This window comes from Colletotrichum acutatum (assembly GCF_030867785.1).
Source record: "Colletotrichum acutatum strain CBS 112980 chromosome Unknown BDZ83scaffold_208, whole genome shotgun sequence".
Lineage (NCBI taxonomy): Eukaryota > Fungi > Ascomycota > Sordariomycetes > Glomerellales > Glomerellaceae > Colletotrichum > Colletotrichum acutatum.
Genome location: NW_026849202.1, coordinates 1 through 19,975, shown reverse-complemented (window position 1 = coordinate 19,975; position 19,975 = coordinate 1). Strand labels below are relative to the sequence as shown.

Here is a 19,975-nt window from a genome sequence, read left to right as displayed (position 1 = left end):
TTCTCATTCAAATGACGATGATGCTGAAGATGCTCAATCACCAAGCTGGACCTCCGAATCCCGATTTGGTAGGAGATGCTGCCCCATCGTTGCCAGATTTACGAGTCATATAATTATCAGTGAATGTGTTGCAGGACATACAAGTGGGTGACAGAACGATTTGACGCTCAGGCTTCCTTCATTTCTGTTGCTACTACTACATGTATCCTCCAAACTACTTTTATTCTCTGAGCTCTTCACTTTTAGGTTTTTCTGGTAGGGGTATATTCTCGTAAACTTAGGAGAGGGAGACTAATGGAGGTTGAACCAACAGGAAGACGGCTGCTCTTGTGTTGGCCTGTGACCAGCATACTATTTTGTCACCCTCGCTAGAACTTACTAGGCTATGGGTACGATCAGCCCTGAAATAGGGACCTTATGAAAGCCGGGTAATTGCTGTAGAACTTACTAATTGTTCATCTGAGAGCACAGTACCAATAAAACCAAGCTCTCCTTTGCCCAGTCTCCCACCGTGTAGTCATGTAGTCATGCAACGTCCGCAGTGGACAGATGGGCTTGCATCAGGACAAATGGTATCACTTGTGTCAGTTAGGCCTGGATCTCATCGGTATCAAATTTTAGTACTTGCTGGTGCAACTGCTACGTTGGTGGCGGTTGATGTATCATTCGGAGAGGGGAATTGCTGGTCCATTGTATCAAACGACTGTCCTGTGAGTGATGCTGGTGACGATCTGAATAAGCTAATATTGTATGAGGTAGATAGACGACGATTCAGAAGGCTGGTTATCGCATAAGGTAGAGGCAACTTACGATCCGTATGTTTTTGAGTTTTGAAGACCGAATGCGTCGTATAGTTTCGGCCGACTATTGCAAGTTGGTCATTGATGAAAGTGTCATGTTGTTGCGAGCGAGGCAAGTGAGGTATCGTGCACGGCTGACACGGTGGACTGAATTGAGCTTTTTGTCTTTTTATTCTGAACTAAATTAGTCGATTAATCGTCATGAGTTGTAATAGTAGAGGGAACTATTCAAGACTTCTTTCATTTAACACGAACCCAATCATTTCGGAATTTGGAACACCGGGAGCAGCGCTCGTGTTCAAATTTCCGAATGATCGAGGCCTTTTTGAACCATGAAGATGGCTGCGAGATTTCTAGTTTGATGCGTCTTTAGCAGAACCAACTCGTGCCTCAACCGCAAACGGGCTGGAGTCATGAATCGCAAAGAGGTGCACCGTATCGTGGCGTTACGTCTATTCCTGGCTTTCTTGCACCACTTGTCAGGTCTCTCCCTCCCATTAGCAGCCACCTTTCGTTGACTCTGCTAGATTATAGCTGAAGGCTGTGGATACGAGTTCGGTACGATAACTCAAAAAGACAATTAACGCCTTAGTTGACTAAAACGAGATCCAATCAACATATGTAGGTGCATACATGGACGTCCAGCTAACGAAGTAGAGCCAAACACTCGGGAGAGACTAGCAATGGCTGCGCGTTTTGTGTGACTGGACGGTCGTCTTGTGAGTGGCCAATCGACAGAAGCTAAACAATCGAAGGCTACGGGGTCTCTTAGTCTTGGCCCGCTTGGCACTCACGGAGGGAGTCCCGCGGGGCCGAGGCGATTTAGCGTAGTGGACCGTGATCGGTGCAACAAGGGGTGAATTGACGTCACGAGACGAGTCCAGCATCATGATCTGATTCGAGCAATATTTACTGGGTGTTGGAGAAAAAGCAAGTTAAACAGTTGAGTTGAGAAAGCCGAGGCACCCGAAGCATAGGCTGCAATATGGATGCAAAGGAAGGGTTTCCCAGCTGCACCTCGTGTTTGCCGGCGGGCCCGAGGGTTTGAAGAAGCCAAGAATTGGAGAAGAAAGCAATGATGGGCGCGTCCCTGAAGAAGTCTCGGTCAAGAACCCAGACCCGTGCAGTTGACAGTAAACGTATGTCGACCAAAAGCTGTACTCCAGGAGTTAACAGAAATTTGCACAGGAAGATTTGATTGAACAAGCCATTCAGGCGGCGTCGTGGCGGCCCAGCATGAAGCAACGTTGCGCCTGGCCGTGGGTGCAAGGGAGTGGCTTGATCGCCAAGCTGCCAGCTCAAGTTGACCACTCGCCCATTGCGTTCCTACTGGATACTGCGGCCGTCCGTAGGTTTGCAGTAGGAATTCCATGGACGAGAAGCACGTGCGAGGGTTAGGTGAGGCTTGATCGACATTTTTGAGCATGTTCGCGAAAATGGAATGTTATGCCGCCCAACTTCCCCAGATCTCAGTCAGACTAGCGCGATAACATGCTCGCCGAATGTCGAAATACGTGCAACTTGGACCACATAGAGAATCGACAAGCCGTAGAACTATATCAAAGGCATAGTCGACTTGCGGTGAATATCGTCGTGCGAACGACATGATTTGTACTGCAGATGTAGAGGTCAAAAGCTTGTTTTGGCCCACGAAGATCGGTCAGCACTGGGGCGAAGCGATGCGATGCAGAGTGGCGGGAACCCCGCGGCCCTCGCCGGAAGTGAGGAGGTTCTCGTATCCATCGTGAGATTTAGGTCAAGCGACGATGTGACTATGCAGCGCTGTGCCGCAATAAAGTGACTCAGCCAGGTGGTTGGTCGGGCGAATGTAGCCGACGACAAACCCTGCTAGGCAGCCCGTGGGCCAGAGATGGTGGGATGATGCTGTAAAGTGCCGACAATCTGGGGAGAAAAGTTGAGTGTGAGTAGCAATACTCTAGGTAGGCGGGTGAGTATTCGGAGGTGGTGGGATGGAGCGGTGGAAATCCGCGCGAAATTACCTCATGGGCGTCCATCGTCATCTCGCTATGCCAAAGAACTTTTCCAATGAGGATGGCGAGTGGACAAAAGACAACAGGTCTTGTAGCAACCCTCATGGCAACGCGTGATGCGGCGGCGTGAGGGGAAAAGCGAACTAGCAAGCGGCGAGCTGCAAGGAAGAGAAGACGGAAAAGGGCGGGCGAGTAAGGCGACGGGGTGCAGCATTGTGCATTAGGCGCGGCCAGGGTGCCAAAAAGCCTCAAGCTTGATTTCTTTTCTTAGGCCATGGCCGTAATTCGGTCTTTTCGTAAGTTAAGAGAGTGTGAGAGAGGGCGTAGTGAGCATTCGTGAGGCCAAGGTAGAGACTTGAGAGCGCGTTTTTGTCGTGTCCTGATTGGGATTAGCGGTGGAAGGAACGGCTGGCTACCACCTGACGGAGAGTTGTCAAGTGAACGAAAGGTAGGGCCTAGAAGGTGGCGATTGTTGTCCCATCGTATGAAAAAGACTAGCATTAAGCTTGAAAACTATGCTGTGTAGCTATAGTAAGGTCCCTGAGTCGAGCTCATGCAGAGTTGATAGTTGGATGTCTTGTCGAGGAATGCGGGCGGGAGAAAGAGAAGGTCCAAGGATGCGGGAAGAAGTCAGGTCCCTCCCATTGGGATGCATAAATCCACGATACGTACTGATCTTGCCTAAGTTTCCAGGAGGCAGACAGAATGCCCAAGGTGTCGAAGAATTGTGTAGAAAAAGAAACGTAGTACCTTAGACGGCAAGAACATCTCAGTTGGCGACTTCCGTGTTAGCCGAGCTGTGCCCTCCTGTACGAGGAAGGCGCGATGTTTTCCTGAAGTTGGCAGTTGCCCAGCGAGGCAGCGACGGGCCCACCGGATAGAGCTGGCGATGCCCCACATGTCCGTCCCAATTTGGCCAAGGCTGTCAGTGATTGGCTTCGATCGGTCGTCTCGGTCATCCGACAGGCTAGGCTACCCCTGGCTAGAGCACGCTAAGCGAAAGCCACTAGGCAGGGGGGAAACTGAGGAAGGCAGCAAGATGGGACCTTTTGGATTTTCCCGCTTGTCTTCTTACCACGCGAGTTGTCCAACCTCGAGTCCACCCGCCTACGCCGTTCACGCCATCCACGCCGTCGAACCGCACCGTTGGAGGCGGCCGGCGGGAGAAAAGAAACAGACTTTGCAAGCATACAAAGAAACTTCATCCATCAACCCCACTTACGACTGCCTCTTGTGGACCCCACCGATGCGCCGTCGACAAACGTCGAAACAACCGCCCAATGAACGGAGCAACGCAAGGGTTATCAACTTGACAACCTTGCTCCATCAGACTCCGCTTCTCCTCATGGTCGAAGATCCTCCAGATTCTTAGCAAGTTATCCACCGTGTTCCTGGTGCCATCTCCACCCTCTGAGATCATCACTGGAACACCGGGCCCTTCACTTCTCGAGCACTGCTCCCAATCCAGAGTCACTCCCGTCTCTGACAGACCCGGTTCTTTCCATGTGGTTTCCTTCACCATGGCGACCATATCTCGCCGTCGAGTCCCGCCCGTCGCCTAGCAGTGCCGTATTCTTGGAACCTCCAAGTCATGACAGAACATCACACTAGGCATCGGTACGAGCTGACGGACGCCGCCATCGCCCACACGCCATGTACCCAAACTCGACAGAATCACCGATGGTTGACCGGTGACTGGCCGACCTCGAACTTGCCCTTCGTGGTGTGAATGGTCTCGGGCTCGCTAGCAGACCACCGGCGCAACCTTCTGCTGACTGGCAACTATGCCATGGCCCATGATGTAGCCCGGCCTGACAGCGAGGGCACTACTGTTACCTTGCATATCGACATGGTGCCTCATCTCGTGCGATGGCTGGGTGGGAACATGGGTAAAAGGCAACCAAGAGATCAACCACGAGCCGTGCTGCGGCTCCAGCTCGTATTCTGCTAGCCAGCCCGCCCTGGTGGGATGGATGGATGGATGGATGATGGGTGATGGATGCATCACTCCCCGCCGTGGCCCGACGTAGCCTCCAGCAACCGCCAACCATCCACACCCTCGTCTACTTTTTGATAAAGTCCCCTTCGCCGCGCCGAGAGTCTGGTTCATGTCTCCTCTTTCTCTCCTTACCCACGGTCGCTACGAGTAAATCGTCCTCTCGCTCCAATTAACTAGTAGACTTTCAAAGTCCCTGTCATTCGCTTCCAAAAGAACAAGATCCAATATGCGCGGCCTTTACATAGGACTGGGCGCCATTGCCCTGGCGTCCGTCAATGCTTGGGAATACCCCTATTGTGTACGTCTACTCATACCCCTGTCTACTTTGACTAAACCATATTATATTACCTATTTCGTCTTATTCAGTCACTGGTTGATAGGATGAAATAGACCTATCATGAGAACTCTCCACTAATCCATTACAGGAACACGATGGGTGCTACCGCAACCTCATTGACGAGCGCTTCGCTGAAGAGGCCAAGGGTTTCTGCGTTGAGTTCCTCCACGGAACCACCACTGCTGCCGCTGCTATCCCAACCGACTTCAACAACTGTGCTGGAGATGTCAAGGCTGTCTCCTCTGCCTGCTCCTGCATCACCTACAGTTTGAGCACAACAGCTCCTCCCACCACCAGCACCTCGGCCCCGTGGACTACCAGCACTCCCGCTCCCCCAACCACCGTCAGTACCACTGAGGCTTCCAAGACTACTTGGTCTTCCAAGGAGCATTCATCCTCGACTCCCGTTACTTCTGAGACGAGCACATCGTCCACCTGGGTCAGCAGCACCAAGGTTCACAGCACCTCCACCTCCTCTGAGGACTGCACTACGTCGTCAACAGCTGTCAGCTCGACTAAGGAGCACAGCACTTCCACCTCCTCCGAAGACTGCACTACCTCTTCCACCGCCGTCAGCAGCACCAAAGTCCACAGCACAACCACTTCATCGGAGGACTGCACCACTTTGTCCACCGTTGTCAGCTCGACTAAGGTCCACAGCACGACGACTGAAGACTGCACCACCGAGACGACCGTGAGCACCAAGAGCCATCATTCACACTCTAGCAAACCCCCCACGACTCACGTCCCTCCTCCTCCTCCCACTACCACAGAGGATTGCACCACCGAGACGTCTGTGAGCACCAAGAGCCAACACTCACACTCAAGCAAGCCCCCCACGACTCACGTCCCTCCTCCCCCTCCTACTACAACTGAGGATTGTACCACCGAGACTGCCGTCAGCAGCACCAAGGGAGAGAGCACGACCAAGAGCCACCACCCTCACCCCAGCAAGTCTTCCACCTGGGTCCCTCCTCCTCCCACCACGACCCCTTACGCCAACACAACGACCGAGAAGCCTCCTTACACCAAGACTCGCACCAGCAAGCTGACCACTTCCACCGTCTACACTACAACTGTTGAGACCGTGACAAGATGCCCTCCCAGCGTCACAAATTGCCCTCACACTCCTGTCACCACAACCAAGACCATCGCCGTGTCGACGACCATCTGCCCCGTCACCGAGGAGTCTACAAAGCCAGTTCCCACCCACCCTGTTCCTCCACCAACGACCTGGACGACTTCCACGGTTTACACTACCAGGGTTCATACCATCACCAGATGCCCTCCCGATACCCCCAACTGCCCCGAGGGTCCTCACACCACCACCGAGACTATTCCCGTCTCTACCACCATCTGCCCTGTCACCGAGAGCGTGCCTCACACTTTCACCACTGTGCACCCCGCGCCCAGCAGCCCGCCTCCTCCACCGCCCGCTGGCACTCCACCTGCTGGAACCCCTCCTGCTCCTCCCGCCAGCACCCACCCGGCGCCTCCTGCTGGTACTCCCCCGGCTGACACTCCTCCCGCGCCTCCAGCTAGCACTCACCCTGCTCCGCCAGCTGGCACCCCTCCCGCCGGTACTCCCGTTCCCCCTCCGGCTGGCACACCTTCTACCCCTCCTGCCGGGACTCCCCCTGCCGGTACTCCTCCTGCCGGTACTCCTCCTGCCGGTACCCCTCCGCCCGCTGCCACCACGCCCGTCGCCTCGCCCAGCAAGACCACCACTGGTCCGGTCCAGGTCACCAACGCTGCTGATCGTCTCGGCTCCGGCATCTTGGCCGCAGCCGCTGGTGTCGTGGTTGCTGCTCTGCTCTGATACGAACCATGCGCATGCTTAATGGACGTTCAAGCAAGCTTTTTGTTTAATGTGTAATTCATGAAAATTAACGTTCACACGACACAATGTGGATATGGGATATGTAATGCGTGTTCATAGCGATAGTCGTACCTTACAAAAATTGAGTAATGCTGCTTTCATGCAGCCATGTTGATGATATATCTGTTCTTCTCGGGTGCCACTTGCAAAGTTGTGATCCATGGACCATTGCTCGTTACATGTATCTTCAAGGGTTTGGTTCATCTTGAGAGACATGGCATGACTAATTTCCTTCGCAGTCCTGGCTACTGAGAGCTACTTCTCATGCTGGATGAAGCAGTAACTAGAGGGTCCTCCACAAGCAGGCACACTACCTTATGGTGAAGTCAGGTCGATGACCTCACTGGCCGCAGACGAGGCGATGATATGGCTGGGCACACCCGCATCCTCAGCCGAAATCATCAGTGAATCCTCCATGTCCTCGTCTGTGTCAGCCGTGCCACCCCGCCCAGCAAAAGTCCCATCATCTTGTCTACTAACCTTCCAAGCCCCAATCGAAGGGTCATATTCCAGCAGATACATCCTCTCCAGCTTCTCCTCTCCATTATACTCCATCACAATCTCCAAGACAGGCTCACCATAGTGTCCCATAAACTCCAGCTCTACCTTGATCTCGGCCTCAGCAACCGCCTCCCCCCGGAACGAAATGGTAAACGGCTCGGTCCGCCCAACGCGCCTGTTCCCTTGCATCTTCACAGACTGCAAAAAGCTCGCGGGCGTGCCGTCGACGTCAACCCCCCTCGCCGTAAGCTGATACCTCTCCTCTCCCGTCATCATCATCTCCACCACCAGCCTCCGCCTCAGCACGAAGCGCGGGATCGGGATCTCCAGTTTCTCCATAACCCGGACCATCAAATCATCCGTCGTCGCCCACACGCGCAGCGCCTCGCTCAGGTGATCCAGGGGCGTACTCTGCAAGTTACAAATCACGAGCGTCCCGCCGTTCGGGTACGTCTTTGTGCGCTTTTTCTTCCCGACGGTCTCGGGGATCGTGCAGGCGGGGGGCACGGTTAGAGAGGAGCCGAGAGCGAGACAGAGGTCTGCTTTTCTTGCGTTGGAGCGGGCGAGGGCGAGGGGTTCGGCGGGGAGGTATTCGCCAAAGTTTATGATTGTGTCGAGGAGGGTGCCGTTACAGAGGGGGCATTTGCGGCCTGTACGGTGGTCGCGGATCGATTTTTCGTAGGTTGCTACGGCGCGGAAGTCTGGTTTGTTTTCGTCAATGTCTGTCGTGATGTGAGGTTGAAGTCGGGGCGAGTTGAGGAGCCATAAACCGCAACAGGAATGGCGAAAGAGAATACGGTAAAGAAAAGGAGAGACAATACCTCGGAGGAATTCTTTACCGCAGTCTTTGCAATATTCGCGGTTACTGTTCCCATGAAGCTCGGAAATCTTCTCCTGAAGAGACGAGCGTAAGCCATTGTCGGATCAAGCTCTCCAGATCCCCAGCATTGATAAACCTAGGACTCACTGGAAGAATCCCACTCTTCCGGTGCAAGCCGTCGCAGTTTTGATTGACGAGATATTTCAAGATGCCGCGGTCCTGCAGCTCGACGAGCGCCATGTGCGTCTTGGTTGGGATGGCCTGGAGCGTGCTCGTCGTCTTGCCCGTTCTCTGCCTTCCCTGAGCTCTAAGTGTCCAGGCACCTTCTGGTCCGCGGAAGTCGGGGATTCCTGAGTCATAATTATTCAGCTCTGAATCTTACGGAAACTCGAGGTGTGGTATAGCTGGGTCACTTCTTTCGGCTTAGGGATGTTTAACTTACCTGCAGAGGTGGAGATTCCTGCGCCGGTGAAGGCAATGAAGTGCTTGCTTTTCTTGATGAGCTCTACCAACTGTGAGGCTTTGGCGTCGAGGATGTCGAGAGCCTCGCGTCGCTCCGGCTCGGCCTCTCTGGGCGCGCTGTCTGCCATGGCGTAATACAAGATTCGAGAAACTGAAATCCGTTCTTGGAGGGTGAGGAGTTCTTCAGGTTGACCAATAGAGACCAATGGGCAAGTTATCCAATGTGAACTCGATCTATCAGACGGGACCCTCTTTAATGAAATCGCGATGAAGGGTCATCGTGTTGTTGAAGATCAGTGATATTGGCTACGCAATTTTTGATTGGACATTGGGACTTTTCAATCATGATTAGGCAGCCATCACCTCCTCTTCCAACTTTTGATAAGCCGTGCTAGTGTGTGAGGTATGGCTTAGCGCTAGCTGAGTGATCATGAATGGGTGTTAGTGGTGGTGAAAGTTTGGAGTACACAGCATGAGCCCGTTTAATGCATACGCCTCTTATACGCATGTCATCTCAAGCCTGTCTCGGGTTTGTTGGGTTTATTCCCGCTACAATATTTCAAAGCGACCGGACAATGATTGCCATTTCTGGCTAAGCAGGAATTCAAACGGCGATTAATACGTTCCAATGAGTTAAAATGCGGGTAAGCAGTTCTGTGGAAATGGAGGGAGCAAAGTACCGCATTGGTCGACAGGCACAGTCTGACTAAAGCCCCTCCACCAACACTCCTTCTTGTCCGCTCGTTCAGGTAGAGAAGTTGTCAAAGTGAATTGAGCTATCTAGTGAAATGACTTTTTGTCTAAGCAGAAAGCTGTAATCGGTCTTGGATACCATCATCTCAATCATGTTCAAGCCCACTTGCAAGATTGCAGGCTTGGTGCGCGATGTGGCGGAAAGGAATCTCATCTCCGGCTGGTGGAGTCCGGCATTCCCGCACTTCGATCGACGAAAAATTGTGAATAACGAGCTGTGGTTCATATCGCAGCCGAAATGATTTGACAGCTTGACCATGTAGGCACAATCATTATGATGAATATTTTGTGCAACGATAGGTTGCGAGAAACATATACATCAATTCTTGCTTGACAGTTGACACCACTTCGTTGCGGTACCCTGGCAAATGGGTCAAGTAACTGAGCTAGCTACCTTATGTTCTCAATACGACGAACAACGCTGCTGCCACTGCTACTATTCTCGCAATTATCAATGCTATCATCAATGCCAGGATCAATGCTGCTAAATCCTTTACTCGGCATCCTTTCCTGTCACTCAGTTGCTTCAATGCGTCTTCTCGCCGCCTGGCTTTCCAGTTCATAGGGTTCACCCACAGATGGCGGTTCCTTCTCTAGAATAATGCTGGTTTCCACCCGCCCGCGATGCCCCTAGCACCACAGAATGCAACAAATGCAACCATATACGCCGCCCCCGCGAAGATGATCAAGTTCCTATACGGCTCGGTCCCCGTCTCCAACAGGAACCCTGCCAAGGGAATGCCCACTAGCGCACCAAAGCTCGCAATAAAGTACGCCATACCCGTCGATTTGCCGTAGTCCTCAATTTTGCAGACGCGGGAGATGCACACCGGCGACAAGCTGATGGCGGCCCCGGACCAGAAGCCAAACAGCGTGGTGAAAGACATGATCTTGGCGTCCACGTCGCCGGCGGCCAGCCACAGTCCCAGAATCAAGACGCCGCAGCACAGGGACGTGACGCACATTGTGTTGAAGGCGCCGACGCGGTCAGCAATGTAACCCGGCAACATCCGGCCCGGTATCGCGCCGGCGTTGAGCAGAACGTTGAGGAGGAAGGATTTCTGCAGGCCCAGCCCCTTTTCGATAGCGTAGGATGATATGTACGAGTACGGGATGAAGACGGTGAACTCGACGAAGAAGACGGCCACCACGGTAACGCCGAACTTGAGGTCGCGCAGGAGGCGGAAGTCGATCAGGGCCTTGGCTTTCCGTTTGGGCGGCAGGCGTTTCCGGAGGAAAATGTTGGTGACGATCAGGCTGCCCGTCGAGATGAAGGCGATGATGCGTATGGCCCAGGGGAAGCCGATGCGGGGCGCGAGGTACTGGATGATGAGGGAGAAGCCGATGCCGCCGAGGCCGCCGGCCGTGCAGGCTACGCCAGTCGCGAAGGCGCGGCGCTCGCAGAACCAGTGGCCTATAGCGGAGAGGGCTGGGTTGAAGAGGAATGCGGCGCTGATGCCGCCGCAGACGCCGAAGGATAGGAGCATTTGGTAGAATTCTGGGTACGTAGGCGTCAGGTTAGTTCTGATACGGACCATGGTGTTGTTGGTAGGAGGTTGATGTTGGGTGTTTACCTGTCGACAAGCTGAGGAAGATCATCGATGCAATCATGCCGATGGAGCCTGGGATGAGGAGCACTCTGATATCAAATGCGTCGAATACCGGTCCTGTAGATGACTCCATCATCAGTCTTGATTGGGCTGTAGGCACACCGGGGAATACCGACCAACTTGTGCCCCGCAAGCCGTGATGAAAAACGCGTAACAAGAAAAGATCCATCCCGCTTTGCTTTCAGGTACTCCTTTGAGCTCATTTTGCAGCAGCCAGCCTTGTAGCACGGAAATGGTGTTGAGGATGCCCATCGGCGGGATCATGGCGCACCACGCGCCGATTACCACCATCCAAGCCTGGTACCCGCCTTCGGGGTACCCGATATCATCGTCGTGGAGCTCATTGTCTACAATATCTCATTAGAGCTCGTTCGAAGGGCTTTCGAGACCGAAGAGCATGAGTTGGCTCGAACTCACTTGTGACCAATGCGGTCTTTGGAGTGTGAAGTGTGGGTTGAGGGGCACCGGGAAAAGCTTCGATGCTTGCGTGATCGTTCGAGAACCGGCGCGGCATCGCGGGACTAGATTCGGCTTGTTTCTCCGCGCCCTTTTCCTGGTTGTCGTTGCGAATTTGCTGCATGGTCCTGAACTTAACGTTCGTACGCCCTCGTTCAAGAGTGGAAAACTTGTCTCAGAGTCTTACTTGCACAAGGCAACTCTAACGGCCAAGAATCCTAACAACAAGAGCGCAAGGCAAGAGACAACTCAAACATGAACATGCGGACGAAGGGACCACTGCCGTTTGACCTCTGGTGCGTGGAGCGGGCAATGGCCGGTCATCGGTGGAAATGGAGACCGCCGGACCGGTCCGAGTTGTTGAGGGGAAGCAAAACCGGAACGCACCGACTGCGATCAGCGCGGGAACGTCCCCACCTTCTTATCTGGGCACTTAAGGGAATTAGTCGCGAAATGTCACCGGAGCTTGCTGATAAGCCAGCCTCCATCTTGACAGTAGAAGGGCAGCTGAACAATATGTCAAGGTTGCAGGTGATAGGCCAACGGTTTAATATACTCTTCTCAAGGGGATTATCTAGATGTTTTCTCATGCTGCGATGGGAGAATCGCATTCTATGAGCTCATGTTGCATCATCGAAGGGACGGTGAATGCGCCAGTATGTAAGTTGATTGACCGGTTGATCCCGCAGTTGTCTTCATCTATCAGAAACCTCGAGTCAGCAAGTGAAAACATATCATTAATGCCAATCGTAATATCAAAGAATGTTCGCGACCGGATTTAGACAGAAGTGGGTAAAACGTCATTGACATCGGCTAGACGCAACTAACGCTTGCAGGAATGCATGTCCCCACGATAGCTTGACGAGTACATGATCAGTGCACAAGTATACCAAATTCTGACTATCTGCGCATAACATCAGTGCTGTTCCCTCACTTCAGCTCACATCGTGACTTCAAGTAACTTCTTTCGGCAATATCGCCGGAGCTCAAAGCAATTTGAATTTCCATCGTTATAGACATCTTATCATTATCATCTTACAACTAGTACACAAGAAACGATGCAAACTCCCAAGCCTGGTGAATAAAAACGCTACTAACAAAACCCAGCGCTGGAGAATCTAGTCTCAGCGGATTGTCTTTGGGGATCGGGGGGAATATCATGCAAAAGAGTAGAGAAAACTCTACTGGTATCAAACTGTGCGCTGCGCGCCTACATCTCTTCGGATGTAAAATAAAACAAAACAAAAATGCGGACACACTCTGTCGTCCAAATAAAATAATCGACCAAAATCAAATGGTTTGAGGCTCATCGGCGCAGGTAGGCTTAGTCATCTCGTCGGCTACCACGACGGCAGTGGAGACGTCGGCCACAGCGGGCTTCTCCTTGGCTGCTTCATCCGCCGCACGTTCGGCATCGATCGCGATGGGCTCCGCCTTCTCCACTGACACAGAGACAGACGAGACTTCCTCGGAGGCGGGCTTCTCCTCGACCTCAACATCCTCTGGAAGAGGAACATCCGCGGCAAGAGGAGCCTCGCTTGTGGTGGACTCCATCTTCTCGGTCTCTGATGACACAGAGATGGTCGGGACCTCGACTGGGGCGACCTTCTCTTCAACATCTTCCGGAAAAGGAACATCTGCCGGGATGGGTGCATCGGTCGTGGGGGACTCAATCTTCTCCACTACTGGTGAGACAGGCGCGACATCCTCGGGGGCGGTCTTTGCGGCGCTTTCGTCTTCCGCGGCCTGGGTGGCAGGTGCCACAATGGGCTCCTTCTTTTCGATCGGCACAAAAGTGGCCGTGACCTTGTTCAGGGCAGGCTTCTCCTCATTCTCCTCGTCGGCCGTCTTGTTGGCAGCTCCCGTGATGATCTCCATCTTCTCGCGGAACGAGTCGTCATAGTGCGAGAAAACGGAGGAGGTGCGACAGGTATCGAGAGACGATCGGGCGGTGGCAGGGCCGTTGTACGAAGAGAAGGTGGTGTCGGCGACGGACGAGATGCGGCTCCTGGTTGAGTTGGACCGCGTGAGCGGAATCTGCTGGATTTGTTGCTGCTGCTTCTGCTGCTCAAACTTGGCCAGTTTATCTGCCACGCTGCCCTGCATGTTCCTGAGAACGGGGAGATCGCCATTGATCGTCGACTTCTTCTTCTTGCCCTCCTCGAGCTCCCGGATCCAGGCGAGGCGGTCCGAGGCGATGCGGGATGATGCTCTCTTGCTGCTGCTGCCATCAAGGTCGCGACCACGCCACGGGGCGGATGCGGATGGCGGGCCGGACGATGTGGGCGTTCCCGCAGCTGATGGGACCGATGTCGGCGCCGGTTGCCAAGACCGTCTGCGGTCTGTATTGACGATTTCTGCGAGGAGGAGCTTATTCGGAGCCGGGGCGGTCGTGGTTGTTGTTGACGACGAGGGCATTCCTGAGGGATTCGAGTGGCGCTTTTCCGTGTTATGCTGCAGCCGTTGCTGTCTGGCAACGGTGTCGGAATTTTGGTGGTGGGGCCTAATGACAGGCTCAACTGGCGTGACGATTGGGGCGGCCCGTGACGGGACGTAGGCCGGCACGAAAGCGGCGCGTCGTGGCGGTTCGCGAAGCGGCAGTTTGTTTGGCTGGTTCGATGTCGAGGTCGATGCCGTGGAAGATTGAGTGCGGATGGGTGCTGCAGCTGTGCGGGGAGTCTCTGGTGGTGGCCATGGTTTTGAGGTGTGTGATTGGGGCTGGCCGGTCGAGCTGTTGTTGATGATGATCACGCTCGATGCAGTGCTCGGTGCAGCAGCAGTAGCAACAACAGTAGATCTCGAAGACATGGAGGGAGCTTGACCAGGGCGACGTGCTTCGGCGGGCTTGCTGCTGGCGACAGAGGTGAGTAGTGATGGCGAGGATTTGTTCAGCGTCCTCATGTCGACCGTGGATAATGCAGCCGTCGTCGCCCTCCTGGCAAACATGTCGGCGATGGGGGTCATTGTCGAAGTTCGCGAAGAAGTCTTCTTGACCTGCTTCGCCTGCTCTGTGCTCCTCGCGGGCTGCGACGGCGCAATACGGAAAGCCTCGAGGGACTGCAGGTCAATCTCGAGACTCGAGGTCCCGAAATCTGACACCTGAACCCTCGGGAGGGCCTTCATGCTCTCGTCCAGGGATGGTCGCTCCTGTCGTGACTCGCCCAAGACAGACAATGTTGTCTTCTTTGCTTTTTCCCGGCCGCGCCGCACGAAGCTTGACAGCTTCTCCTTGACGGAGGGAAGCCGTCGCGGGCCCTTCCACTCCTCGTTGTTCCGTTCATGTTTGGTCGTCGACATGGTGTGTTTCCGCACTGCTTGACCCCTTCCTTTTGGGAGGTTAAAGTCAAGGTGATCGTGTTCAATTCTTTCGGAATCGACGAAGTTCCCAAGGCCAAAGGGGGGAGGAAATTCCCCCACTGGAGATCACGTGAAGTAAACAAAATTGGCCCGGAGATCGCATTGATGCAGGGGCCGCTCATGCCACCCTAATTTGTCTCACGGTGACAAACCGCCCCCTGACAGGGGTCTAGCACTGCAACCTGAAGACACGTTGTTAGTTTCAAGGCCTATTTCGGTGCACTCTCCCGGATCTTCAATCACAATGGGATTTGATAATTAGTCACGATGCTTCTAGAAATGATCTAGAAATGAGTATAATGGAGACTTTTCTGTCTCTGTCCGTCCTCCGTATTTTAGTGTACGTCATGAGTCATCCCGATCGTCGTTGAGGGGCGCTTCAGGAGGGAAATGTGCGGTGTTTTGTGACCGCCTCACTCATTCATAAATCTCATGCTGAACTCACGATATTCATCTGAGAGTGCGTATGAGACCGGAAGCACAACTCTTGATCCTCAACAAGTGGAGAACAGGAAAAACGACGGTAGGCGCGATGAGGTCGACATACTTTGATTAAGCTTCATTGAACCCTCGAAAAGACAAGGCGAACTTTAAATCACCGTGCAAACATGAGATATCTTGATGGCTTGGAGGTCATTCAGCTTACTTCTCACACCTTCTTTCCCCAAGTTAATGTGATCGACTTCGAAAGATGTGTAAATACGGCCCGTGCATTGATTGAACTCGGTGCTTCAATTGGCCCACGGTCATTCCCGACTAGAGTCAATTAGTCATGAGTGCATTCTCAGTCCCAAAAAGTCAGTTCTACGCCTAGAGACTTTTGTCCCTATGTACCCTTACGTACTTCACACGAAAGCGCTTCTGGAGGTGTTTTTTTTTCCTTTCCTTTTACTCGTCAATTTAAATGTGCATGAACAGTTGGTGTCAAATGGAGCTTGGATCACGAAGTGATAAATTCCACATGTGCCATGAAAATCGTATCGACGACCTTGTTGATAGAGGGAATTAATCATTGAGATCAAGCTAACACGAAACTCCAAGTGCCATACCTACAAGTGCCATACCTCCAAGTCATTCCATGAAATTTCTACACTGCGGGGTCGTCAAGTCGCCGGCAAGAAAACTCATCTAGCATTCCCAATATCAGATCCGACAGACCAACTGAACGAGCCGCCTCGAAATCCTAGGCCCAGGAGAGTTAACTAGCGACGTCGGGAGGTGTTTGTGAGAATGGTGCAGTTATACCCACTACGACTGCTGAAAACTTGAAATTGGCTTCTCATTCAGAAGATGAGTACTTGCCAAGAAACGTAGATATGCTGGATCAGGGAGGCGATTCTCATGCCAAAGTATTTGAGTAGGCGACACATCCAAGCTTCGAGGCTTTGCACGGAACATGGTTCGTTTTTGATACTTCATAGATGTAGTAACCTTAGACAAAGGACCTGAGAGGCCAAGTTGGCTATAGTTTGGCCATGAGGCAAAGGCTAAGTAGTCTGAGAGGGAGCTCAAACGCGCTTTAAAATGATAACCATATCTAGCAGCCTGGGTAGCCTTTGGGAGCCTCGATTCCGAGCACACAATATATCTGAGTTTTTAAGTGAATGTTCATGTCATGTGCATTTAAGATCATTTGGCGTTTCCGACCTCTAGAATTGCTACCACTCAAACCAACCATGGTGGTTGCCTTTACTCAGTCTTTCTAAGGAAGGTCCTAACTCTCACCGTTAGCATTGCTGGCTTCCATTCCACCTCACCCGGCGAGTGTGCCATGGAGAGAACTGATTGGTCTTTCATGCTAGTATCTATACCTGAAATTTAGACTTCGTAGGCTCATTAGAAATAAGATGACCTGGAATCGTTGGCAAATCTAAATACCTAAGTTTCTGTTCGATGGAAATAAGGATGCCGAAGTAAAACAAGAAACGCAACGAAACTTCTAAAGGCGTGGTGGCGGCCTCGTAGTATCAATTGTGCCTCACTAATCTGTGAAGGCACGATTTGGAACGAGCATCCAGGTTCTCGTCGCATTCTGAACCAGTTTGGAGCATTGGCGGATGGACTTCGTTGCTTATATCTCAAATGTCCACAAGCATGCAGGCCGCCGCCGGTATTCTTCCTCCAGATCCCATTACGATAAGGAAGATAAATCTTACGGAGGGAATGCAGGATTGGCATCCCGACCAGATGTTCTCCGAATGAAGCTGGTTCTCTCTCCCTTGACCACCAATCATCATATTGCACCAACTCCGGTGCTCCGATGCAACCCCGGTCTTCTGCGTGCCGTCACATTTTCTCGGTGGCAGTCGACCGAGATTTCCTAATTCTGCAGTTTTCTTTTCCGATGGCGCCTCTTCGCTACCGACGTTTCAGGTCCACACCTAACCTCCCTCCGAAATGTCCACCCAACTATTCTAGAACCTCCCAATCAAGTCTTACTGTGATGGGTAGCACTATACCAGACGTCCAATTCAGGCATTACGGATGAATGCACTCCACCATGGCGCCCCGTCTGAATGTGCTCGTGACAGGTGTCTGCCGCGTTGTCAAGTAAGGAGTAATGCAGGAGACCAACGAGACATTGAGAAGAAACAACTTCTCTTGGGGGTTCTTGTCTTATTCTTGACTCGGGAGTTGTGCCTAGCATGCTACGCCAGCGTGTCAGTGTGACTACTTCGCGATGGTACGATGTTTGGTTCTGGGCCTCACCATGAACTAAAGACCTTGGCTCGCGTGCCAATTAATTAATATCGATTGCCGTGACTCCGACGCTGTCGACGCGCCGTCTGGTACTACCAATGCAGCACTATATATGCCACGCTCCTCGTCTGTCTAGAATGCATTCTGCCTGAACAAGGCAGCGCTCATCACCCAGATTCTCGGAAACGCAGGCAAATTGAAGAGCCGTCGAAACCATGGGCAGCTTTCTCCCTTCTTCCATTCTACTCGCCTTGGCGGCCACCGTCGCGGCCCACGGCCACGTTGACTGGCTTGTTGCCAATGGCGTCGCTTACCGCGGCTGGGACTCTCCTGCGTTCACCTACTCGCCCCCAACAAGTCCTGTCGTTGGCTGGAAGATCGATGCCCCTGATAACGGCTTTGTTGAACCAGTCAACTTCGGCACTGGCGACATCATCTGCCACAAGAACGGAAGCCCGGCCGGCGGACACGCCACTGTCGCTGCGGGTACCAACATCCAGCTCATCTGGAACACATGGCCAGAGTCACACAAGGGCCCGGTGATTGACTATCTTGCCAAATGTACCGGCGACTGTGAGTCTGTCGACAAGACCACCCTCAATTTCTTCAAGATCGATACTGGTGGTTTGATTGACATGTCCCTCACCAACGGCAAGTGGGCCGACGATGTCCTCATGGCCAACAACTTCACATGGACCGTCCAGATCCCCTCGACTCTGGCCCCAGGCAACTACGTGCTCCGTCACGAGATCATTGCTCTCCACTCTGGCGGCAATGTCAATGGCGCGCAGGCGTACCCGCAGTGCTTCAACCTCCAGGTCACTGGAGGAGGTTCCCTTGCCCCGGCCGGCGTTAAGGGCACGGCGTTGTACAAGTCTGACGACCCGGGCATTCTTTTCAACCTCTACACGAGCCCTCTCGTCTACCCCGTTCCCGGTCCTACCCTGGTCTCGGGACTTGCCTCGACCGTTGCTCAGAGCACTGCCCGCATCACCGCGACGTCGAGCGCCACCCCGGCCGGAGGAAGTGGTGGCAGCAGCCCGACTACATTGAGGACGACTACTACTGCCGCAGGTGTGACAACCACCAGAGCTGGAACGACCACGACCACGGCTGCGAGTGGTGGTACTGGGACCGTTCCCAAGTACGGCCAGTGTGGTGGACAAGGATGGACTGGTGGGACTGTTTGTGCTTCTGGCTCGACCTGCACAGTCTTGAACCAGTACTACTCGCAATGCACTTAATCGTGTTGTAACTCAAGATAACACAGGGCTGTTGGATATGAAGTGCTTTGTAATTACCTTATGTAGTATTGTACATACAAGCACTGTTGCAAACATGTTGGATTGTACTTGATGGGTATCATACTCATGAAAGTATTTCTGAACACCTCGTTGATAAACTAATGACGAAAGCCACGTAACACACAACCCAACCTATTTAGTCGTGGGTCCAAATGTTGAGACCAGTCTTCACCCCGCTTTCAGGAGGTAAACCAGTATGTAATGTCCTTGGATCAAGGCTCCTAGCGTTTGTCCAGCTCTTCCAAAACAATGCGTTACCGGGTACGGCCTTGAATGTGAGGGCCTCGACGTCGCCACATTCTACATATTTGCACCAGCTTGGATCTTCCAATGGCCATTTGATGCGAGAATTTGGAAACTGAGTCCCGCATCTATCGCATGTGGCTTCAACGATTGCGAAAATCGTTGTCAGCTGGTGTGTTAAGGCCTCATTGGCACTGTCCTCGAGAGTGTCTACGTGGGGACGGAAGAGCTGGTCGGGGCCATATTGCGTGAGTTGTAGCGATTCATGAAGGTTCTCGTTTGTGTAGCCCTGAATCTCGGAGGCTCGTCTAATGATTCGCTGGACAAGCCAGTCTTTGTCAGGAAGATATGCGGTGCTGCTTGTTCGCTCCATGTCTATCTCCTGTACGCCATCGTTGTACACTGTCGATCTCTCAAATAACGGCTTCCTGTAAGGAGCTTGTCAGCCAGAGAGACTTGACGGTGAGATGAACTTGCCCAAGACGTAGTAAATAGGCTCTTTCCACCCATGACAGAAACCCAACAACATATATAATCAGCGGGTCATAGCTTAAGATTCGAATTGTGTATGTCTTCTCTTTCGGTTGGAAGAGCAACACCCAAGACAAATGCGGTCAAAGGGCGACCATAGTAGGGACAAGGGTACCCAAAAGAATCACTCTTCTGTAAAAAAATGTATTTTAGCATATTGAGATCACTGCGTGCTCAGGGACTTTGGGAAAAGCCATTGCTCCAGCGGATCCAACCATCTTTGATATCAAAA

At 52.7% G+C, this 19,975-nt stretch overlaps 6 protein-coding genes across 6 annotated transcripts; 2 read left to right on the top strand and 4 right to left on the bottom strand.

The window, feature by feature from the left end:
- Window positions 1-5,016: 5,016 nt before the first annotated feature.
- Window positions 5,017-6,946, top strand: BDZ83DRAFT_758193 (uncharacterized protein; the record flags this gene model as incomplete). Its single annotated transcript, XM_060514994.1, has 2 exons — window positions 5,017-5,088; window positions 5,216-6,946. 2 exons carry the CDS (start codon window positions 5,017-5,019, stop codon window positions 6,944-6,946), a joined length of 1,803 nt encoding a protein of 600 aa, XP_060358068.1.
- A 158-nt stretch (window positions 6,947-7,104) lies between these two features.
- BDZ83DRAFT_642820 (NAD-dependent deacetylase sirtuin-7) lies at window positions 7,105-9,190 on the bottom strand. The gene is made up of 4 exons (XM_060509640.1): window positions 8,770-9,190; window positions 8,475-8,677; window positions 8,329-8,401; window positions 7,105-8,208 (listed from the first exon to the last, which is right to left on the bottom strand). The coding sequence occupies exons 1-4, from the start codon at window positions 8,915-8,917 to the stop codon at window positions 7,322-7,324; spliced, it is 1,311 nt and encodes a 436-aa protein (XP_060358067.1). The 5' UTR covers window positions 8,918-9,190; the 3' UTR covers window positions 7,105-7,321.
- Window positions 9,191-10,135: 945 nt separating this feature from the next.
- BDZ83DRAFT_724561 (riboflavin transporter MCH5) lies at window positions 10,136-11,666 on the bottom strand (the record flags this gene model as incomplete). Its single annotated transcript, XM_060512674.1, has 4 exons — window positions 10,136-11,040; window positions 11,117-11,209; window positions 11,269-11,499; window positions 11,570-11,666. The coding sequence occupies 4 exons, from the start codon at window positions 11,664-11,666 to the stop codon at window positions 10,136-10,138; spliced, it is 1,326 nt and encodes a 441-aa protein (XP_060358066.1).
- A 1,232-nt stretch (window positions 11,667-12,898) lies between these two features.
- BDZ83DRAFT_657709 (uncharacterized protein) lies at window positions 12,899-14,905 on the bottom strand (the record flags this gene model as incomplete). Its single annotated transcript, XM_060510984.1, has 1 exon — window positions 12,899-14,905. The coding sequence occupies one exon, from the start codon at window positions 14,903-14,905 to the stop codon at window positions 12,899-12,901; it is 2,007 nt and encodes a 668-aa protein (XP_060358065.1).
- A 2,975-nt stretch (window positions 14,906-17,880) lies between these two features.
- Window positions 17,881-18,909, top strand: BDZ83DRAFT_724559 (glycosyl hydrolase family 61-domain-containing protein; the record flags this gene model as incomplete). The annotated part of the gene is made up of 1 exon (XM_060512673.1): window positions 17,881-18,909. The coding sequence occupies one exon, from the start codon at window positions 17,881-17,883 to the stop codon at window positions 18,907-18,909; it is 1,029 nt and encodes a 342-aa protein (XP_060358064.1).
- Window positions 18,910-19,105: 196 nt separating this feature from the next.
- BDZ83DRAFT_593183 (uncharacterized protein) lies at window positions 19,106-19,805 on the bottom strand (the record flags this gene model as incomplete). Its single annotated transcript, XM_060506603.1, has 2 exons — window positions 19,106-19,636; window positions 19,686-19,805. Coding segments are annotated over 2 exons (651 nt in total), but the record flags the coding sequence as incomplete, so codon positions are not given.
- Window positions 19,806-19,975: the final 170 nt, after the last annotated feature.

Bases quoted from the DNA above. Each gene is read 5' to 3' on its own strand.
- BDZ83DRAFT_642820 (XM_060509640.1), bottom strand. From the start codon at position 8,917: ATGGCAGACAGCGCGCCCAGAGAGGCCGAGCCGGAGCGACGCGAGGCT. The intron at 8,678-8,769 runs GTAAGTTAAACA...ATTATGACTCAG, and splicing joins AGGAATCTCCACCTCTGCAG to GAATCCCCGACTTCCGCGGA. The intron at 8,209-8,328 runs GTATTGTCTCTC...AAAACAAACCAG, and splicing joins CGGTAAAGAATTCCTCCGAG to ACTTCCGCGCCGTAGCAACC.